Below are 18,853 nucleotides of genomic sequence, written 5' to 3'. Positions count from 1 at the left end.
GGAGACGGAGACCGGACCGGACTACACTTCCCAGAGTGCCCCGCGCCGCGCTTGGAAATTCCGATACTTGGGCGCTCCTGGGGTGATGTGGGATGCCGCTCTGCCTTGGGGTCAGCACGGGAGACGGCTCTGCGAGGGCATTGGAGGGTGGTTTCATTCTCAGGGCAGCCACGTCCAGGTTACTGAAGACTGGCCAGCCCCTCGTGGGCTATGAGCCTCAGTTTCCACATCTGTGAATGGGGACACTAGCCGTTCACGGTTGTATCAAGTTCAAAACCATTCATGCGTATTTTCCAAAGCATATTGAGACCTTCCATTTGCTAGCCGCAGGCGTTATCACAGTGGTTAGTTAGCAGGCGCTTGTTTTCGAGAAACTCAAATTCTACCAAGAGAGTATCTTGGAGATAGATCTACCTTGATCTTCATAACTAGGATGGTGATTTTTTAAAAAGATTTTATTTATTTGTGTGACACAGAGAGAGAGAATACAAGCAGGCAGAGGGAGAAGCAGGCTCCCCACGGAGCAGAGAGCCTGAGATGGGGCTTAATCCCAGGACCCTGGGATCATGACCTGAGTCGAAGGCAGAGGGAACCACCCAGGTGCCCTAGCACAGTGACATTTCATAGGTCTTCTTAATTCCATATTGATTTACCAACCTTCCTTGGGTATCTTTAAATCTTACATTCCTTTCTAGAAGAATAGAAAGGCCTCCCATGTCACAGAAGAGCAGTTAGACCTCTTGCACAACCCTCCAGCGCTGAGAGCTGTAAAGAGGCACCACAAAGTCCACTTGGAATCAGAACCTGTTATAGACCACCGCACCCCCTCACTGATTAAAGATTCCCCCCCCCCCCTCTTAAAACTCTCCTGGCTAGGCAGAAACCAGGGAGCTGGCTTTTGGACAGGAGTCCCACTTCTTCGCAGGTGGCTGGCTTCTTGAATAAAACTCATATTCCTTTCCAAACAATATTCATCTTTTGAATATTGGCCTTTGGAAGGACAGGCAGCTGAAGTTGCGATTTTGTAACAAGAGGCATAAAGTGACGAAATCATCACACAAGTATTCCCTGAACACATCTAGCTTATTCCTGCCCCAAGGCCTTTGCACTAGCAGTGGCTTCTTTTCCCTCTGTGTGGAATACCAGGACCCTAGTTATCTCTGTGGCATATTGCTTTACTCCTTCACATCATTACTCAAGGTTCCTTCCCAGTGAGGTCTTCCTGACCCCTTCCTCCAATTATAAACTCTAGACTGTCTGATACCTCTTAAATGCCTTACTTGCTACTGGTGCACCCATCGCTATCCATTATGTCCACAGTTTACTTATTAGGATCTTGTCCCACCTAGGTGCAAGCTCCTGAGGGTAGTGACTTGGTTTTGTTCCCTGCTGAACCCTGAGCCTCTGTAGTAGCACATAGTGGACCCTAAAATTCTATGGGAAGAATTAACACACGGATGGTTGTAGCTCTGCCTCAATTTTTTTCTTCAGGCTTGAGATATAGTTGACAAGTAACATTGTGTTAAGTTTAAGGTATACACTGTAATGATTTGATACACATATTGTGAAAGGATCACCACAGTAAGGTTAGCACATCTTGTCACCTCACATAGTTATATCTTCTTTTGAGTGTGGTGAGAACATTTAAGATCTGTTCTCTGGGCCACTTTCAAGTATACAATATATGTTAACTATAATCACTACACTGTATATTAGATCTTGAGAAGTTTTTCTGTCTTATGACTGCAAGTTTGTAGCCTCTGACCTAGTACATCTGCTCATCCCAGCCCCGGGTGACCACTGCTCTACTCCATTTCTATGAATCCAGCTCTTTTAGATTCCCCATAAGACCAAGATCATTCAGTGGCACCTGGGTGGCTCAGTCAGTTAAAAGTCTGCCTTTGGCTTAGGTCATGATCCTGGGGTCCTGGGATTGAGTCCTGCATCGGGCTCCCTGCTCAGTGGGGAGTCTGCTCCTCCTTTTCTCTCTGCTCCTCTCTCCCTCTGGTGTTCTCTCTCAAATAAATAAAATCTTTAAAAAACTAGGCAAGATTGTACAGTGGTAGTCTTTACTTCTTTTTTGTTTTCTTTCTCTTTCCTTCCTTCCTTCCTCTCTCTTTTTTATTTGCAAGGTGGGGGAGGGACAGAAGGAGAAGGAGAAAATCCTCAAGCAGACTCCCCACTGAGCCTGGAGCCCAATCTGGGCTTAATCCCAGGACCAGAGATCACGATTTGATGTGAAATTAAGAGGCAGATGCTTAACCAACTGAGCCACCCAGGAACCCTGAGAAACACAAGGTCTAATACAATCTCTAAATACAATTGCGGATCCCCCACCGTATTGCCTGGGGCTATGTTGACCTCAGGAATGTGCTAAATCCCTTTGTGGCAACACACTGCCTCTGGGATGCTGGTGTGGATAGTGTGGGTCCCCACAGGCCCCGGGGAGTTCCATAAGCCTGGTTGGCAGATTTGTGAATTGGTGGGGTGAACAGCTATGAGGCAGGCAATCTAGGGTTTGTTCACTTAACAGCCGGGTCCCGACCAGCTGTCATGTCCAGGATGAAGCTGATATAACTGTCCTTACAGACCTCCCAGCCTGAGAGGGAGACTTACCTGAAAACAAACCATGTGATACATGCAGAGCAGGCAGACAGTAATCAGCCTGGGGAAGTCATGGAGGGCATCGTGGAAGAGGCAATTTCCAGTTCGTGGGATGGTTAGTTTTCAGTGTCAACTTACCTGGACCAAAGGATGGCCAGACAGCTGGCAAGATCTTATTTCTGGGTGCACTTGTGAGGGTGTCTCCAGAAGAGATTGGCTTGTGATTCGGTAGACTGAGTAAGAAGGACTGCCCCTCCCCGCTATGGGTGGGCATTACCCAACCTGTTGAGGGCTCTAAAGGAGCAAAAAGGCAGAGGAAGAATGGATTTTCTCCCCCTGCTTGAGCTGAGACAACAGTCTTCTCATGCTGGTCTGCCTGGGCAGGGCAAAGAGGAAGACAGGAAGGGGAGTTTGGGGAAGATAGCTGAAGACGGGGACTTTTTAAGCATTTATGATGCAGGGCCTGGCCCTGTGTGGGGAAGGAGGGTTGGCAGACCGCGGCAGAGCCTGATTTGGAACTTGGCTCTGGTTCTGGGGCGAAGGGGTTTGTGGTCCAAGGTACATGCTCCCAGGTCTTCAGGACTCCCCCAAGGCCCTGGGGTCTGACACCGTTATTTTAAAAAAAAAAAAAAAAGAACTATGCTTTTATTTGATGATAGCTCAAAGAAATCATCTAAAAGGATGCCTTTTGTTTTCCAAGCACAGCTTTTCATAAAAAGCAATGTCCACCTTTAATACATGCTCTAATACATAGACTTGTGTTGGGGGCTGCCGAGGACACTGGGAGCCCCGAGGCCCGGGCGCCCTGGTGCTCAGCACTCCTCGTCATCTTCAGAGTCATCCTGGGCCTGCTGGCACACCTTTGATGGCCGGGGGGTGGCCGGGGGCCCTCCAAGGGTCGGGGCCAGGTTCACCCAACCAGGCCCGCGAGGCAGCTGGTGGCTCTCATTCAGTCTGCAGACACGGTAGTTCTCATAGTGGACATTGTGGGTGATGTCCTTTAGGTCTTGGAGGTGGGAGCTGGGAAATGGGCAGCGGTTAAGCCCAGGCCCTGCTGCAGCTTCCCCCTGGGGTCCCCGTAGCCCCCCTGCCGGGCTCCCCCATCCTCACCGGATGAGCAGGTCTCTCAGGAGGGGAAACTCACAGTGCGCCAGGTTCTCCACTGCAAGACAGGACGCAGTGCGCTGGCCCTGCCCTGCCCGCTCTGCCCTCAGTGCATACCGAGTAAGCGCCTGCTGTATGCTGTGTACCCCCATTATCCACCGCATCCCTCCCCCCACATTTCTCACTGTCTTATCCCACCTCCCATTCACTCGTTCATTCATTGCTTTGTTCCCCAGTGCCTGGTACTGGCGGTTCCTAAAAGAGGTGAATCAATGAATCCACTAACCATTATTGTATCCTTAATAATTACTACATTACTACTTTACATTATATACCATATATACCATGTATATTACATCCTTTTAGTAATTATATTGGTAAATTGCAGGCTCAGGCCCTGGCTCCTCCCCCTTCACTTCCCAGTCTCCACCCCAGGGAGGCCTCCCTCTGCTCCCTCAGGCAGCCCTCTCTCCCACCCCACTTTGTCTCATTGTCTCATCAGCTCTATGAGGACAAGAACCCTGCCAGTCCTCCTTTCATTGTATCCCCTCAGGAATCATATATAGTCTGCCTGGCACGCAGTAGGCCCACAGTAAATTCTGGTGAGTGCCTAGGGTATCTTCTGGGTGCTGGCCATTGTGCAAAGCAGTGGCCTGGCCTGTCCCACCACCTTCCATGTGCAGATGTGCAGTTCATCTACTGCACCAAAGCAACTGACTATGACGTTGATGTTGTCATCATGCCCACATTACTGTGAGGAAACTGAGGCTCAGAGAGTTGGGGAACTTGCCCTAGGCTTCCCAGCTGTAAAGACGGACTTGGTCCCAGGTCTGTTTCCTGACTGTGGGCTTGCCCACTCTGGGCCCTTCGATAGATGCTGAAGGTGCCAAAGGCAGTAGGATGTGCCTGGCTTTTCACCCTCCCCCTCACCTGCATTCTCTGCAAGGTCCCTGCACTGACCTTCAATGATGCCCCACTTGGTCTTCCGGCCCAGGACACACCTCCCATTCACCAGGTGCTCTCGGTCAGCCCCGACCACAGCAAAGGGGATCCGGTCCTGCAGGAGACGAAACAGAAGGGTTGGCCTTGCCTGGGAGGTGGGGAGAGAAGTCACTGTGGGAAAGGCACATTGTCCTCTGTAGAGAGAAAAAAAGTGGTAGAAGGAGCACAGAGATCTAAAGGCAAAAGACACGGGGCATCTGGCTGGCTCGGTGGAGCCTGGGACTCTTGATGTTGGGGTTGGGAGTTCAAGGCCCACATTGGGTGAACAAATAACTTAAAAATAAGATCTTAAAAAAAAAAAAAAGTCACCAGGTACAAAATCTCATCAATGGCTCGGTTTCCTCATCTTGTCAAGGGGGAGTCAGGACGGCACATACACAGGCTTTGTGAATGTTTGGGAAGTTTACCCAAGGCCACAGTAATAACATAATCTTGCAGATGGCCCATCTCTTACCTGGGAAACAGGAGCTGTGACCACCTCCATCAGTTATCGTGAGGTTAAAAGACACAGGTTTGTAACCCAGGGCTTGGCAACCTACAGTGAGCGACCCAGATTCAGCCATGCCTGTTTTTCCACGTGGAAAGTCTGTCGGCACGTGGCCCATCTAGTCATCTGCTCTGGTCCAGGCTGCTTTCCTGCTGCCACAGCAGACAGTGGGGGCTGTGCAGAGACGGCGTGGCCCGCAGAGTCTAATACCTTTATCATCATCTCGGCCCCTCACACACACACAAAAAGACATTTGGGGGTGCCTGGGTGGCTCAGTGGGTTAAGCCTCTGCCTTCGACTCAGGTCATGATCTCAGGGTCCTGGGATGGAGCCCCACATTGGGCTGTCTGCTCAGCAGGGAGCCTGCTTCTCCCTCTTGCTCTGCCTGCCTCTCTGCCTACTTGTGATCTCTGTCTGTCAAATAAATAAATAAAATCTTTAAAAAAAAAAAAAAAAAAAGACGTTTCCCGAGCCCTGCTGAAAATTCTAGTTGTTCACTTGCTTGTGGTCGGAAGTGGAGAAGACTCGAATCCATAAACTGCAAAGTGCTATCCAGGGCTTTGTTTTTTTATTTCTCTGAGAGTTAATTTGAAATGAGGAACAACACGGACGCTAACAGCAGCGAGCTATCTGTTGCACACTTATTTGGCGCCAGCCTGTGGCAAACCCTCAATGAATGTTTGGTGTCTGGATGATTTACTGAGATGTCAGGTTTGTTCTCCTTGTACTTCCGGTTCCATTCCAGCTGTGGCCAGGCTGCTGCCTTCACAGGCCTTGGGGCAGAAACCAGATTGTGGTAGAGGTCGAGGCTCTCTTAGTGTTTCAGAGGAACTCCTGTTCATTGGAATGTATGGAGACACTCGGTATCAGCTGGGAAGGAGGGTCTCCATGTGCAGATGTGCAGGTTGTTTACTGTACAAAGGCAACTGGCCTTGAGGCTATGTAGGGCCGCTGCCCTGCAGGCTAGAAAGGGTCCCCTGGGGAGGGAGTCAAGTCTAGGGTGATGGATGATGGATGATGATCCCAGGCCTTACCAGGGTCCTTTGTACGATCCAGACAGACAGACATTAGATGTACTGCAAGGACAGTAAGGTGGGGGTTTGGAGTCCTAATTCACTTGATTTGGGGAAAAAGAAGATATTAGCTACTTTCCGCCTCCCCCGCTCCTTTTTTGGAACATCTTTACTGAGATAGAATTCCTGTATCATAAAATTCACCCTCTTAAAGTTTCAGCGGCTTTACAGGTACAGTTCACAAGACTGTGCCCCCATCCCTACCATCTAATTCCAGAGCATTTTCCACCATGCTGAGAAGAAACCCCACTCCCATTAGCAGTCACTCCCCATTCCCCTCCCAACCCCCAGCCCCTGGCAACAACCACTAACCTACTTTCTGTCTTCGTGGGATTTCTCTGTTTGGGACATTTCGGACGGAGTCCTGTCATGTTTATCCTTTTGTTGTCTTGCTCCTTTCAGTTAGTTTCATGCTTTCCAGGTCTATACACGTGGGAGGTTTTCTTTTTTTTTAAGACTGAAGAATATTCCATTGTGTGAACGCACCACGTGTGTTTCTCCGTTCATAAGTCAGTAAGACACGTGCATTTTGTCCACTCTTGGCCTACAGCAAGTATTTCCGCCAGGAACATCCGTGTACATATTTTTATGTGAACATAGGTTTTCATTTTCTCTCCGGAGTGGGGCTGCTGCTGGGAACTCTGCTAACTTAGAGCTTAACCTTTGGAGGGACTGCCACATTATGTTCTGTTTGGCCTTCCCGCCCGGGGCGTGTGCAAGTTCAACTTGTCCACATCCTCACCAGCACTCAGGATTGCCTGTCATTTTTTTTTTTTTATAAAGATTTTATTTATTTATTTGACAGAGAGATCACAAGTAGGCAGAGAGGCAGGCAGAGAGAGAGGAGGAAGCAGGCTCCCTGCTGAGCAGAGAGCCCGATGCGGGACTCAATCCCAGGACCCTGAGATCATGACCTGAGCCGAAGGCAGCGGCTTAACCCACTGAGCCATCCAGGCGCCCCTGCCTGTCATTTTTGATCACGGACGTCTTAGTGGGTGTGAAGTGGTATCTTGTGGTTTTGATTTGAGTTTCACTTATGACAGGTGTTACAGAACCGACATCTCTTCGTGTGCCTCTCGGCCATCTGTTCAAATTCTTCGGGGGAATGTCCGTTCAAAACCTTTGCCTAGGGGTGCCCAGGTGGCTCAGTCGGTGAAGCAACCAACTCTTGATCTCAGCTAAGGTCTTGATCTCAGGGTTGTGAGTTCAAGCCCTGCCTTGGGCTCCACACTGGGTGTGGAGCCTACATAAAAAACCAAAAACCAAAAAACTTTTGCCCATTTCTAAAGTGGGTATTTATCTTATACTGTTGATTTGTAAGAGGTCTTTACAAGTCCCTATCACATACATCATTTGCAAGCATTTTTTCCCGTTCTGTGGGTGGTTGCTATGACCCATTTCTTGGTCACTTTTTGAGTCTGTGGATATGTGGAGGTTCAGACCTGCTAGGAGTATGTGCCTCCCACCACCACCACCCCCCCCCCCCCGAGCTGTAGAGAGAGATGACTCTGCACATGGGAAGGATGAGTGGAAAGAAAATCACCCAGCCTCGGTCACACCAGCCTGCCCACCCCGTCAGGGCCTCCTACCCGGATCTTGCTGTTGAGGATCCTGTCGTTGATGTCCTCATCGAAGCATTTCTGTGGGTACACCTCGATGCAGTGGGTCCTCAGGTTGTGCTGGATCTAGGGATGCAGGTGACCTCATCTCATCCTGTGTACTCTGCCTCCTCATTGCCCCCACCGACCCCATCACCCTGGACGCCCAGATCACCCTGCGCCTGAAGCTCTCTCGCTCCTCAATGGTCAGGCTGTCAGCCCGGGCAATCACGGGCACCACGTTCACAGTCTGGGACAGCCGCTGTAAGAATTCAATGTCCAGGGGCCGCAGGCTGCTCCGGTGGGGGTGATGGCAGCAGTGAGTATGAGTGGGGGTGGCAGCCCCCAGCCCACACCGGGGACTCTCCTTCTTCCACCTCCTCCTCCTCTCCGTCCTGGGTAGGGGCCCTCCCCCAGCAGGCCCAACAACCTCACCAGTGCCCCGTGGGCGGCACGAAGTACACGCAGCAGTGCACCCGGGTGTCGGGGATGTGACGTTGGCGGGTGATGAGGATCTCCTCCTGCAGATACTGCTCATACTGTTGGTTGATGTAGCCGAGGATGGGGTCCCAGCTGGGGCCGCAGACGGACTAATCTCAGAGCCCCACCCCTGGGAGCCCCACCCCATTCCCCTGCTAGGAAGCCCAATGGCCCTGGTCAGCCCAGGATGCAGGACTTTCAGTCCTGTACAACCCAAGGCCCTTGGTTACCCAGGCACCCTCCTCCTACTCCCCGGAATCATCAGAGAGGCCCCCTGCCGTGCTCAAGCTGGGGCCTCAGCTTCCCTGCTCCTGAAATGGGGACAATATGAGCACTTACACTTTGCAGGGGTGTGGAACTGAAAGAGCTAAACTGTCACAGCCCAGTTCATTGTCACAAGGATCTCCGGTGTCCTCTCCCTTTGTCCCTTCTGCCCTGGTTGAGCTATTGTCAACACAGCACCCCAAAAGATCCTTTTACGAACAGGAGTGGGAGCATATCCCTTCTCTGTCCACCCTGCAGTGGCTCAAGGAAAGCCAAACCCCTTACGCTGCACTAGCAGGCCCGACGCCATCCCACCGCAGTTTCCTGCCTAGCCCTCTCCTCCTCCTCTCCCTGCCGCTCACCACACCAGCCTTCTGCCAACAAACCCACCACAGGGCCTGTGCATGTGCCACTATGCCTTGAACACTCTCCCCCGCGTTAGCACACGGCTCGTTCTCGCATCTCCTGGCAGTCTACCCAAGTGTTTCCTTATCTGGGAGGCCTTGCTTGATCATTCTGCTTAAAACTGCAATTCTCTGACTGCTCCTGACCCTTTCCACTTCCAGAGACGTCCTGCCTGGATGACAGAGCTGAGGCTCTCCCCATGTATAACTGATTTACTGTGCTCACTGCTCCACTGCGCCACGACAATGTAAATTTCAGGTTGAAATAGATGTTCATCTGTTTTGTTCATTGCTGTGTGCCTGAGTCTAGAACAGAGCTGGCACACAGGACGTGCTCTCCAAGGCACCCTGTGCAGGCCTGGCTTCTTGGGAGCACCGAAGGAGCAGTCCCACCGTCTCTGCTTCAGAGGTCCTGCACTTGGCTGAATGTTCTGTAGTGGTGGTTTCATGATTCTTCATACTTTTTTGAACAAGGAGCCCCACATTTTCATCTCTCTGGGTCCCCCAGATTATGCAGCCAGTACTGATTGTGTGTGTGTGTGTGTGTGTGTGTGTGTGTGTGACCAACCACTGTCACGGGGTTGGGGTCTCATCAAGAGCTTAGAAGCACTCTGCAAGGTGAGTGTCAACATCCCCAAGTGACAAAGAAGGAAACTGAGGCATGGAGAGCTTCCATGAGCAGTTCCAGGTTACATGGCTGGAAAGTGGTCTAACCTGGCGGTCCTGGCGGTGTGGGCTTCTAACCCCTACTATACCATAACCTCGATTGAGCAACTATTTTGTATGCTAGCCAGCAAGCTCTGACATTCCGTACTTAACTCCCTTCAGTCTTGGAGGGATGGTTGCACACACCCATTATACAGACAAACAAACTGAGACTCAACGATGCCACAGCCGGGTTAGGTTGCTTCAGGGCTGGGCTGTTTCCCAGACGCCAGAGGGGCAGGGGCAGAGACCACCAGGGCTCGGCCCCCACTCCCAAGGACTCACCACTTGTCATTGTTGATCTGGTCCCCGAAGCCGGGCGTATCGGTCACGGTCAGCTTGAGCTTCACGCCCTTCTCCTCGATGACTGTGTGGGGAGAGCAGAGTGGAGTGAGACTGGCGGGGGTGGAGTGGAGTGGGGTGGGGAGGGGGGTGGGAGGCCACTCACTGTGTGTCACCGACTGCAGCTTCAGCGTCTGGGGTATAGGCCTCTCCAGGTCCAGCGCGGTAGACTTCCATATCTTGGACTTGAAGAGGGTGTTCACCATTGTGGACTTGCCCAGCCCGCTCTGCCCTGGGGGTAACCGGGGGACAGCAATGGTGGGGCACTAGTTTTAGGCAGTGCTTCTCAGGCTCTTAAATAGTTTTAGAAAGTGAACTGTTTTGTAAACATAACATACAGAGAAGTGGGTAATATCGTCAGGGTCCCCCTCAATGGTAACCCCCCCTTCTTATTGAGGCAAAATTCATACGATTAAAAAAAAAAGAACCATTAGTCACTTAAAGTGAATAATTCAGTGGTAGTTAGTACATTCCCAGTGTTGTGCACCCATCCCCTCTGTCTGGCTCCTGTGAAAAATAACCCACGTCGTGGGGCTTAACTGACTGAGCCACCCAGTCGCCCCCCTCAGAAATGTGGTCTTAACTCGTGGGTCAGGAATTTTTGGGCCAGAATCAATGAGGTTTGGTCACATGGGGCTCTCCATCCCCCAAAGAAAAGGGAGGTAAACCACCTGGGACCCCGGCTTGTCCCCTAAGGGAAAGCAGCCTTGCCTGGAACAATCCTTTCCTTTTACTGATTTTCCTTGCACCGCCTCCCTCCGCATTTCTTATAAAAACCTTCCAAAACGACGACGACACAACAACAACAGCCCCAAAGCCTTACAGCACAGCCCCGTGGAGCTCCCCTCTACTTGTTGGATGGGATACTGCCCGACTCATGAACCATGTAATAAAGCCAATTAGACCTTCCAACTGACTAGGGTGAATTAAAAATTTTTTCTTTATTTGAAGTAGGCTCTGGGGTGCCTGGGTGGCTCAGTGGGTTAAGCCTCTACCTTCAGCTCAGGTTATGATCTCAGGGTCCTGGGATCAAGCCCTGCATCAGGCTCTATGCTCGGCAGGGAGCCTGCTTCCTCTTCTCTCTCTCTCTCTGCCTACTTGTGATCTCTGTCAAATAAATAAATAAAACCTTAAAAAAAAAAAAGAAATATTTGAAGTAGGTTGAAGTAGGCTCCATGACCAGCATGGAGTCCAATGTGGGGCTTGAACTCATGACCTTGAGATCAAGACCTGAGCTGAGATCAAGAGTTGGACACACGACCAACCGTGCCACCCAGGCACCCCCGAATTTTGTGTGTGTGTGTTTTAACAAAAACAAACACTTGCAAAAAAGTTTGCAAAAAACCCTAAAACAAATCATTTGCATTGCCCCCGAAGAAACCCCACAGTCGTTGGCAGTCCCTTCCTGTTCTCCCCCCGTGGTCACCCTTGGCAACCATGAATCTGCTTTCTGTCTCTGTGAATTTACCTTTTCTGGACATTTCCTACAAATGCAGTATTTGTCCTTTTGTGTTTGGCTTCTTCCCCTAAGTATCCCATTTTCAGGATTCATCCATGTCATACCAGCTGTGGGGGCTTTGTTCTTTCCCATGGCTGAATAATGTTCCATCACAGGAACAGACCACATTGTGTTTATCCATTCAAGCTGATGGGCAGTTTAATGCATTTCACAAATTGAACAGCTCATGGACACAGAGAGGGAGCACATAACTCCCCACAAGCCCACTCATGCCCCGTCTCAGTAGCTATAAGCCCCAAGACCCCAGGGACAACTGCTTACTGCCCTGACTTTCGACAGCTGGGCAAGGTTCTGCTTCCCCTTGTCTTAGGGAATCACACAGCATGTGCGCTCCTGTCTGGCTCCTTTTGCTTGATGCTGTTTGGTGAGATATACCCAGACTGTCTGTTGTTGTAGTCAGTCCATTCTCCCTGCTCTGGGAGCTTCTCAAACTCTGCGGACCACACCTTGCAGGAGGGAGCACCTTGCTTCACAAGGACACACCTTTGTGTAGCTAATGGACGTGGTCCTTAGGGATGAGCTATCCTATCTGGGGGTCACACTTGGCTTCTGTCACCAGCAATACGGCAAAACAGAATTGAGCTGTGTGATCTGCGGCAAATACAAACCAGATTTTGCAGCCCTGGGTTTGCCAAAAAGAATGCAAAATGTCTCATGGATCATTTATTACATGAATTACATGTCAGGTCATGATAGCGTTTTGGAATAGTCTGGGTTACGTAAAATAGGTGGTTATAATTAATTTCTCCTGTTTCTCTTCACTTCTTTAAAGGTAGCTACTGGAAATTTAAAAAATGATGGTACATAGCTCCTGTTATATTTCTGTTGGACAGCACTGCCTTAGAATGGTACTCTTCATGGGTGCTACATGCTCCAACCTTTTATGTTCTGTTGTAGCTAGTGTGTTTTGGCCTACAAAATTAATTTTGCATATATAAAAAGGCAATTCTGGAGGACCTCCTTAACACCAGGCCCTGTGCTAAGCCGGATGAGGAAAGGGGGCAGAGAGGGGTCGGGGACGGTGCACAAGGTCACCCACTGGTAGGTGTTAGGGGCTGGGACTAGGATCTGGGTCTAGGTGTTCACCACTTCCTGCCACAGCCTCCCCTTTCATTGCTCGGTTTGGGTTTGACTGGGGCTTTCTGGGTAATTCTTGTCTTTTAATGCCTCAGGGTTTCTAGATCTTCAACTATGACACCTGGTAAGGGACCATTATCAGGCCCTTTATGGATAGGGAGACTGATGCTCAGACAGGTGAATGATGTGCCCAGGGCCCATAAGGTTGCACTCATTGGTCTGTCCTATGAGTCCCCCCGCCCCCCGCTCACTCACCCACTACCATGATGTTGAACTCAAACCCCATCTTCATGGCCTTGATCTTCAGTTGGTCCAGCACGGCATCAATGCCCACATAGCCAAGCGTCTCGTAGGGTGGGGTCCTGGGGCTGGAGGGTCTTGATGAGCAGGGGGAGGGGGACTGTCTCATGGGTTCCATGGGGCCAAGGACACAGCAATGCCTGTCATTCAGGTGGGTGGGAAGAAGGGGGTCACTGGGGCCCCAGAGAGAGACCCCTGGATTCTCATTTCTGGACTCTGGCTCCTGAGCTCTGTTGCCAGGCACCCCCTACACATGATACCCCCAAATCTACCCATCCTCCACATCTCCATGGCTCAAGGGCCTTGGGGTGAGGTTCCTGGAAGAGCTGCCTTTCAAGGGAGGCTGAACCCTTCCCTGAGATGCACAAGCCCACGAATCTGTTCCTCCCCCACCAAACCCCTCCCCCAGCTTCTTCCCGCCCCCACCCATGGTCCAGGCAGGATACTTGCTCGGCTACTCCCCATCACCTCCTGCAGAATGTGACCAGCCTGGCAAAGCCCAGGGTCTGGACCCGTGGTGACAGAGAGAAAGGGAGAAGCAGCTTTTGTGTGGCACCTGATGACCTTGGGACTCTGAGGGAGCTTCAGGAGGCTGTTTTGTCCTGGCAGACCCTGGTGAGTGTGGTGAGGGAGATGGGACAGGGTGACAGTTAACTGAAGAATCCGAGCTCCACCCCTTTCCCCTCAAGGGGATGGGGGGTGAGGCGGGGGCTCCTCTACAGCAGGGAGCTGAAGTCAGGGACAGGTAAGATCCTCCAAGGTCCTTTCTGAAAACTACCCTAAATCCTTACAGTGACCCCTGCTTCCTGTTATATATACAGGAGCCCAGGGCCTCTGGGCAGTTCCCTCACCCAAGGTCACCTAACTGGGCTAAGCAGGCTTCAGCCGGTCCCTCTGATTTCCAAAATCATATCCCTTAACCCCTCTGCTGGGAGAAGCCAACCGGTGATCCATAGCCGGAAAGCAGAACATCTGTGTGTCCTCTTCAGTCTGTCCACTGCTGGTGCTAGCCCTGAAAATCCAAAGACTGATCTAGGAAACGGGTTGCCCCACACGTAGTCTGCGTATGTTGCTCTGGGGGCTCTAAGGTAGTAGCTTGTTTAATAATCATCTCGGCACCGTGGAGCCGGCGCTGTTACACCCTCCAGTTTACAGAGAGGGTCTGAACCAGGTGTTCAAGGTCACCTAGTGAGGAAGCGGTAGGGTGGGTGGGATCTGAGTCCACGTTCTCACCTTCTAACGCCTCTTCTCTTGTTCACAGGAACATCTAGAATTCCAGGGTGTCTTAGAGAATGAAAGCCCTGGTGATTCTGGTCCAGCCCACAGCTGATGAGCTGCCCTCTGTAGCTGGGCCATGAACTCTCCAGTTTGCCGTAGTCCTCACCCCTCCCTAAAGTGTCCCTGATAAGATGTTTCTTATACCAAGAGCTGGCTCAGCTCTTTCCCACCTGTTTCCTGGCGTGCGAGCAGTCCTCAGTAGTGCTGGCAAACATTTTCTCTGAAAGCCTGTGTGTCATAACATCTCTATGGCATGTACCCTTCAGCCCTGTTGTCTGAGTGGGAAAGCAGCCACAGACAGGCAAAGGGTGTGGCTGTGTGGCCATAAAAGTATTTACAAAAGCAGGAGGCGGCCTGCTGACCCTGCTCTGCCTACGGGAACTCACCCAAGTCTGCCCCAGTCCACTCACCTCCACTGTCCTGAGCCCCAGCTAGCCTTCTGTCCCTCTCTACCCAGGCCCTTCTGCTCCCCCACCTTCTATACATCTATAAGGCAGAGGCTCAAACTTCACCTTCACAACTTGAGGCTGGGCAGGGCCTGTGGCGGGAGGACTGAGCAGAGCCTGCCCTGGAGCAGAGAAATCTCTCAAGCTGTCAGTCCCCAGCTCTGGAGGGATACAGGAGCCTGGCTTCCTCCTCAAAGCAAATGAGAATGTTATGTGTGGACGACTGAACTAATGGGGACTGCTGGACTGGCCCTGAGCAGGAGGAGATCTGGCCTCTGGAAATGTCCCTTAAGGAAGTAAGCCACTCTGGAGAGAACACCCCTCCCCCTGCCAAAAAATCACATGTGAGTGGCAGTAGGGTTCTGAACAATTTGTTGGGGGGAAGCGAGGCTCAGAAGGTGGCCACTCTCACTGCAAACGAGATGATCAGGTTTACAGAAAGCAGCAGTCACCTGCAAGGTGCCCTTGCCTATGCGGATTGCGAAATGCCCAGGGTAAAGTGATCTGAGCAGTATGAGCCTGGCCGCTGAGCCCAAAGGTATACAAAGAACAGAAGACTGGGGGGGATCACACCCACAATTTGGGTGAGTAACACACGGCCATCTAGTGTGTGTTTCTCCAGAGCGTCTCATCGGGCTAAGAAGTGTTAATGTGGATTATTCCGTTCGGTCTTAAGATGAGAAGGGGGATGCTATGTATATACCCATTTTACAGAAAAGGATACTGAGGCAAAGATGATCAGGGATTGTGCCCCAAGATCACACACCGGTGGGCAGTAAGGACTGAGAGCAGGATCCAAGTCTGGGGTGTCTAACCCACGTGAAATATGTCCTGCCACATGACCCCCCCATCATTGCTCTGCTTGGGTCTGGGGGCTTTCATGGGGGTTTTTATTTTTTAACAGCTTAAAATGTCCCAGATTTTCTTTAATGAAAAGGTCTGGGGCACCTGGGTGGCTCAGAGGGTTAAGCCTCTGCCTTCGGCTCAGGTCATGATCTCAGGGTCCTGGGATCGAGCCCCACATTGGGCTGTCTGCTCAGCAGGGAGCCTGCTTCCTCCTCTCTCTCTCTCTGCCTACCTTCCTGCCTACTTGTGATCTCCCTCTGTCAAATAAGTAAATAACATCTAAAAAAAAAAGAAAAGAAAAGAAAAGAAAAGGTCTTACCTCCCCACCCCCACCATGGGGAGGTCTTACTTTCATAATGGGAATGAAAAACAAGAAACAAGGGTCTGGATGGGAAGTCTAAGGGTCAGGGGGGAGAGGAGTGGACAGAAGGCCTCTTGCCCACCCAGCCCAGCCAAATGGTCGGGGGACAGGGGCCACAGCTGCAGGCCCCAGGCGGCAGGGGCAGAAGGAGAGAATCTGAAGCAGATTCTATACTAAGCACAGAGCCCGAGGCACGGCATGGAGCTCACTTTGAGGCTCAATCTCACAACCCTGAGATTATGACCTGAGTTGAAATCAAGAGTCAGATGATCAATCAAATGAGCCACCCAAGAGCCCCAGTGCTTCCCTCTTTTTAAAAATTGAGGTAAATGGTGGCTCGGTCGGTTAAGCATCTGCCTTCGGCTCAGGTCATGATCCTGGGGTCCTGGGATCGAGCCCTGCATCGGGCTCCCCACTCAGCGGGAAGCCTGTGTCTCCCTCTCCCACTCTCCCTGCTTCTGTTCCTTCTCTCGCTGTCTCGCTTTCTGTTAAATAAATAAATAAAATCTTAAAAAAAAATTTGAGGTAAAGGGGCTCTTGGCTGGCTCAGTCAATAAAGTGTGCAACTCTTGGACTCAGGATGTGAGTTCAAACCCCATGTCAGTGTAGAGCCTACTTAAAAATAAGGAAGTATAGGCATCTGGGTGGCTCAGCGGGTTAAGCCTCTGCCTTTGGCTCAGGTCATGATCTCAGAGTCCTGGAATCGAGCCCCGACTTGGGCTCTCTGCTCGGCGGGGAGCCTGCTTCCCCCTCTCTCTCTGCTTACTTGTGATATCTCTCTCTCTGTTAAATAAATAAATAAAATCGTTTTTAAAAAAATAAGTAAATAAGTAAAATTGAGGTAAAATTCACATAAAATTAACCATTATCTATTCTTTTAAAAAAAGATTTATTTACAGAATACCTGGGTGTCTCAGTCCTTAAACGTCTGTCTTGGGCTCAGATCATGATCCTGGGGTCCTGGGATTGAGCCCTGCATCAGGCTCCCTGCTCTGCGGGAAGCCTGCTACTCCCTCTCCCACTCCCCTTGCCTGTTTCCCTCTCTCGCTGTCTCTCTCTCCATCAAATAAATAAAATAAAATAAAATAAAGATTTATTTAAGTATTAGAGAGAGACAGTGGGGTGCGGGAGGATCACAGGGAGAGAATCTTCAAGGAGATTCCCTGCTGAGCATGGAGCCCAACTCGGGGCTCAATCCCAGGACCCCAAGATCATGCCTTGAACCAGAACCACGAAGTCAGACGCTCAACCGACTGAGCCACTCAGGCACCCCCTCTCCCAACGTTATCCGTTCTTTCTTTTGAGCAGATAGGTGGCAAACCAGAATTGAGTGCATTCACAATGTCATAATGCCACCACCCCTGTCCTGTTCCCAGACATGTTCATTACCCTAAAGGACACACTAAACACTCACTCCCTTCCCCCCCCCCCCGAGTTCCCCATCCCCTGGCTAACGCTAGTCCCTGGATGTGCCCGTTCTAGATGTCTCCCAGAAACAGAACCCCACTCTGTGTGGCCCTTTGAGTCTGGCCTCTCTCACCGTGCGGCATGTCTTTGAGGGGCATCCGTTTTGTGGCAGGTGTTAGGACCTCATTTTTCTGTGTGGCTGAGGAAGGGCCCAATATGGACAGATCACATGGGCTGTTCCCACCTTTTGGCTCTCGAGATGAGTGCCGCTGTGAAAACATCTGTGCCCAAGTCTTTGAGAACCTGTTTGCAGTTTGTCTTGGGTCTACACCTGGGAATGGAATAGCTGGGCGTTTGCTATCACCGCATGTGACCTTTTGAGGCACTACCTGAATGCTTTCCATAGTGGCTGCAGTGCTGTCTCCTTTGGCAATAACACTCCGGTTGCTTCAGAATGACCCTGCCTCTTGCAACAGGGCTTGGAGACGTCGGAATGGGATGGAGGGGTTGTAGGGACCCAGGGCAGGAGACCCTAGAATATGGTGGTCAAGGGCTCTGGGGTCTGAGTGCCTGAGTCCCAGTTCTGGCTTCTCTGCTCACTCTGGGTATGGCCGGAAGGATCATGCCCCCCCAAAGATGTTTTCATCCTAATCCTTGGAACCTTGGAGCAAATATGTTAACTTACCCGGCAGAAGGGATTTTGCAGACGTCATTCTGATCGTGAGGTCATCCTGTGGGCTGATGTCATCACAGGGGTCCTCGTCATAGGGAGGCCAGGAGGGTCGGGGCTGGAGAAAATGAGGCTGGAAGCAGAGACCCGGATGGACGAAGGGACGGGCATGGCCGCTAGGAGCTAGAAAAAGCAAGGAACAGATTATCCTCTAGAGCCTTCAGAAGGATCACAGCCCTGCTGTTGTTTCAGACTCTGACCTCCAGAACCGTGAGACAATAAATTTGGATTGTTTCAAGCCGCTAAGTGCAGGGGTGATATGTTCTAGCAGCAACATGAAATGAGTGCATCAGGTGTGTGACTCGAGCTGGTTGCTAGACTTCTCAAGGCGGCGCCTTTCCTATCTGTATGTGGGGAGAACGGGAACAGCCCCTTCAGGATTGCCACAAGGACACATCTGGTAGTGGATGTACAGCGGTCTGCTTGGTCCTCAGCCTAGCTGAGACGTTGTCCCCTGCTAGACCACAAGCCCCAGAAATGTGTCCACCTGGGGCAGGGCCAACCTCAAGTGCTGAGCAGTCTTGGGCCCTTGGTGGGCCTGGGATGTGTGTGTGCTGAAGGAAGGGAGAGTGAGAGCTGCCTCTGTGGTCACTGTCAGGCCCGCAGGTCCCCAAGTCCCGGGGGAAGAGCTCGTTTGAGAGGACAAGCATCTTCTCTTCAGGATTAATGTGAAGATTAGAATACAGCAAATACGGACACAGAAGACTCCTAGTACGGTGCTGGTAAATGCCACCTGCATTTGGATGTGGAAATGGAAAGGGATGTGGGATGTGGAATGGAAACCACCTTTCCCTCCCTCCCGTCTTCACTCATGAAGTCCACAACG

The 18,853-nt window shown here is 51.1% G+C and overlaps 1 protein-coding gene across 3 annotated transcripts; it reads right to left on the bottom strand.

The window, feature by feature from the left end:
- Positions 1–3,259: 3,259 nt before the first annotated feature.
- Positions 3,260–18,227, bottom strand: SEPTIN12 (septin 12). Of its 3 annotated transcripts, none has more exons than XM_059154115.1 (10): positions 17,983–18,227; positions 12,915–13,099; positions 10,170–10,295; positions 10,007–10,088; positions 8,304–8,441; positions 8,044–8,161; positions 7,860–7,955; positions 4,669–4,765; positions 3,715–3,766; positions 3,260–3,624 (listed from the first exon to the last, which is right to left on the bottom strand). In XM_059154115.1, exons 2-10 carry the CDS (start codon positions 13,075–13,077, stop codon positions 3,417–3,419), a joined length of 1,080 nt encoding a protein of 359 aa, XP_059010098.1. In that variant the 5' UTR covers positions 13,078–13,099; positions 17,983–18,227; the 3' UTR covers positions 3,260–3,416. The 3 variants fall into 3 exon arrangements, with proteins under 3 accessions (XP_059010098.1, XP_059010099.1, XP_059010097.1); XM_059154116.1 differs by lacking the exon at positions 17,983–18,227 and adding an exon at positions 13,826–14,018; XM_059154114.1 differs by lacking the exon at positions 17,983–18,227 and adding an exon at positions 13,516–13,623 and having other exon boundaries at positions 3,262–3,624.
- Between the last annotated feature and the right edge of the window lie 626 nt (positions 18,228–18,853).

This window comes from Mustela lutreola, chromosome 17 (assembly GCF_030435805.1).
Source record: "Mustela lutreola isolate mMusLut2 chromosome 17, mMusLut2.pri, whole genome shotgun sequence".
Taxonomy (NCBI): domain Eukaryota; kingdom Metazoa; phylum Chordata; class Mammalia; order Carnivora; family Mustelidae; genus Mustela; species Mustela lutreola.
Note: the sequence above shows the minus strand (reverse complement) of the source record. Positions and strands in the feature narration are given on the sequence as shown.

Excerpts from the sequence above, each read along its gene's own strand:
- SEPTIN12 (XM_059154115.1), bottom strand. The coding sequence starts at position 13,077 with ATGGAACCCATGAGACAGTCCCCCTCCCCCTGCTCATCAAGACCCTCC. Across the intron at positions 8,442-10,006 it reads CAGATCAACAATGACAAGTG|CTGGGACCCCATCCTCGGCT; the intron begins GTGAGTCCTTGG and ends CTGCGGCCCCAG. Across the intron at positions 3,767-4,668 it reads CAAGTGGGGCATCATTGAAG|TGGAGAACCTGGCGCACTGT; the intron begins GTCAGTGCAGGG and ends CCTGTCTTGCAG.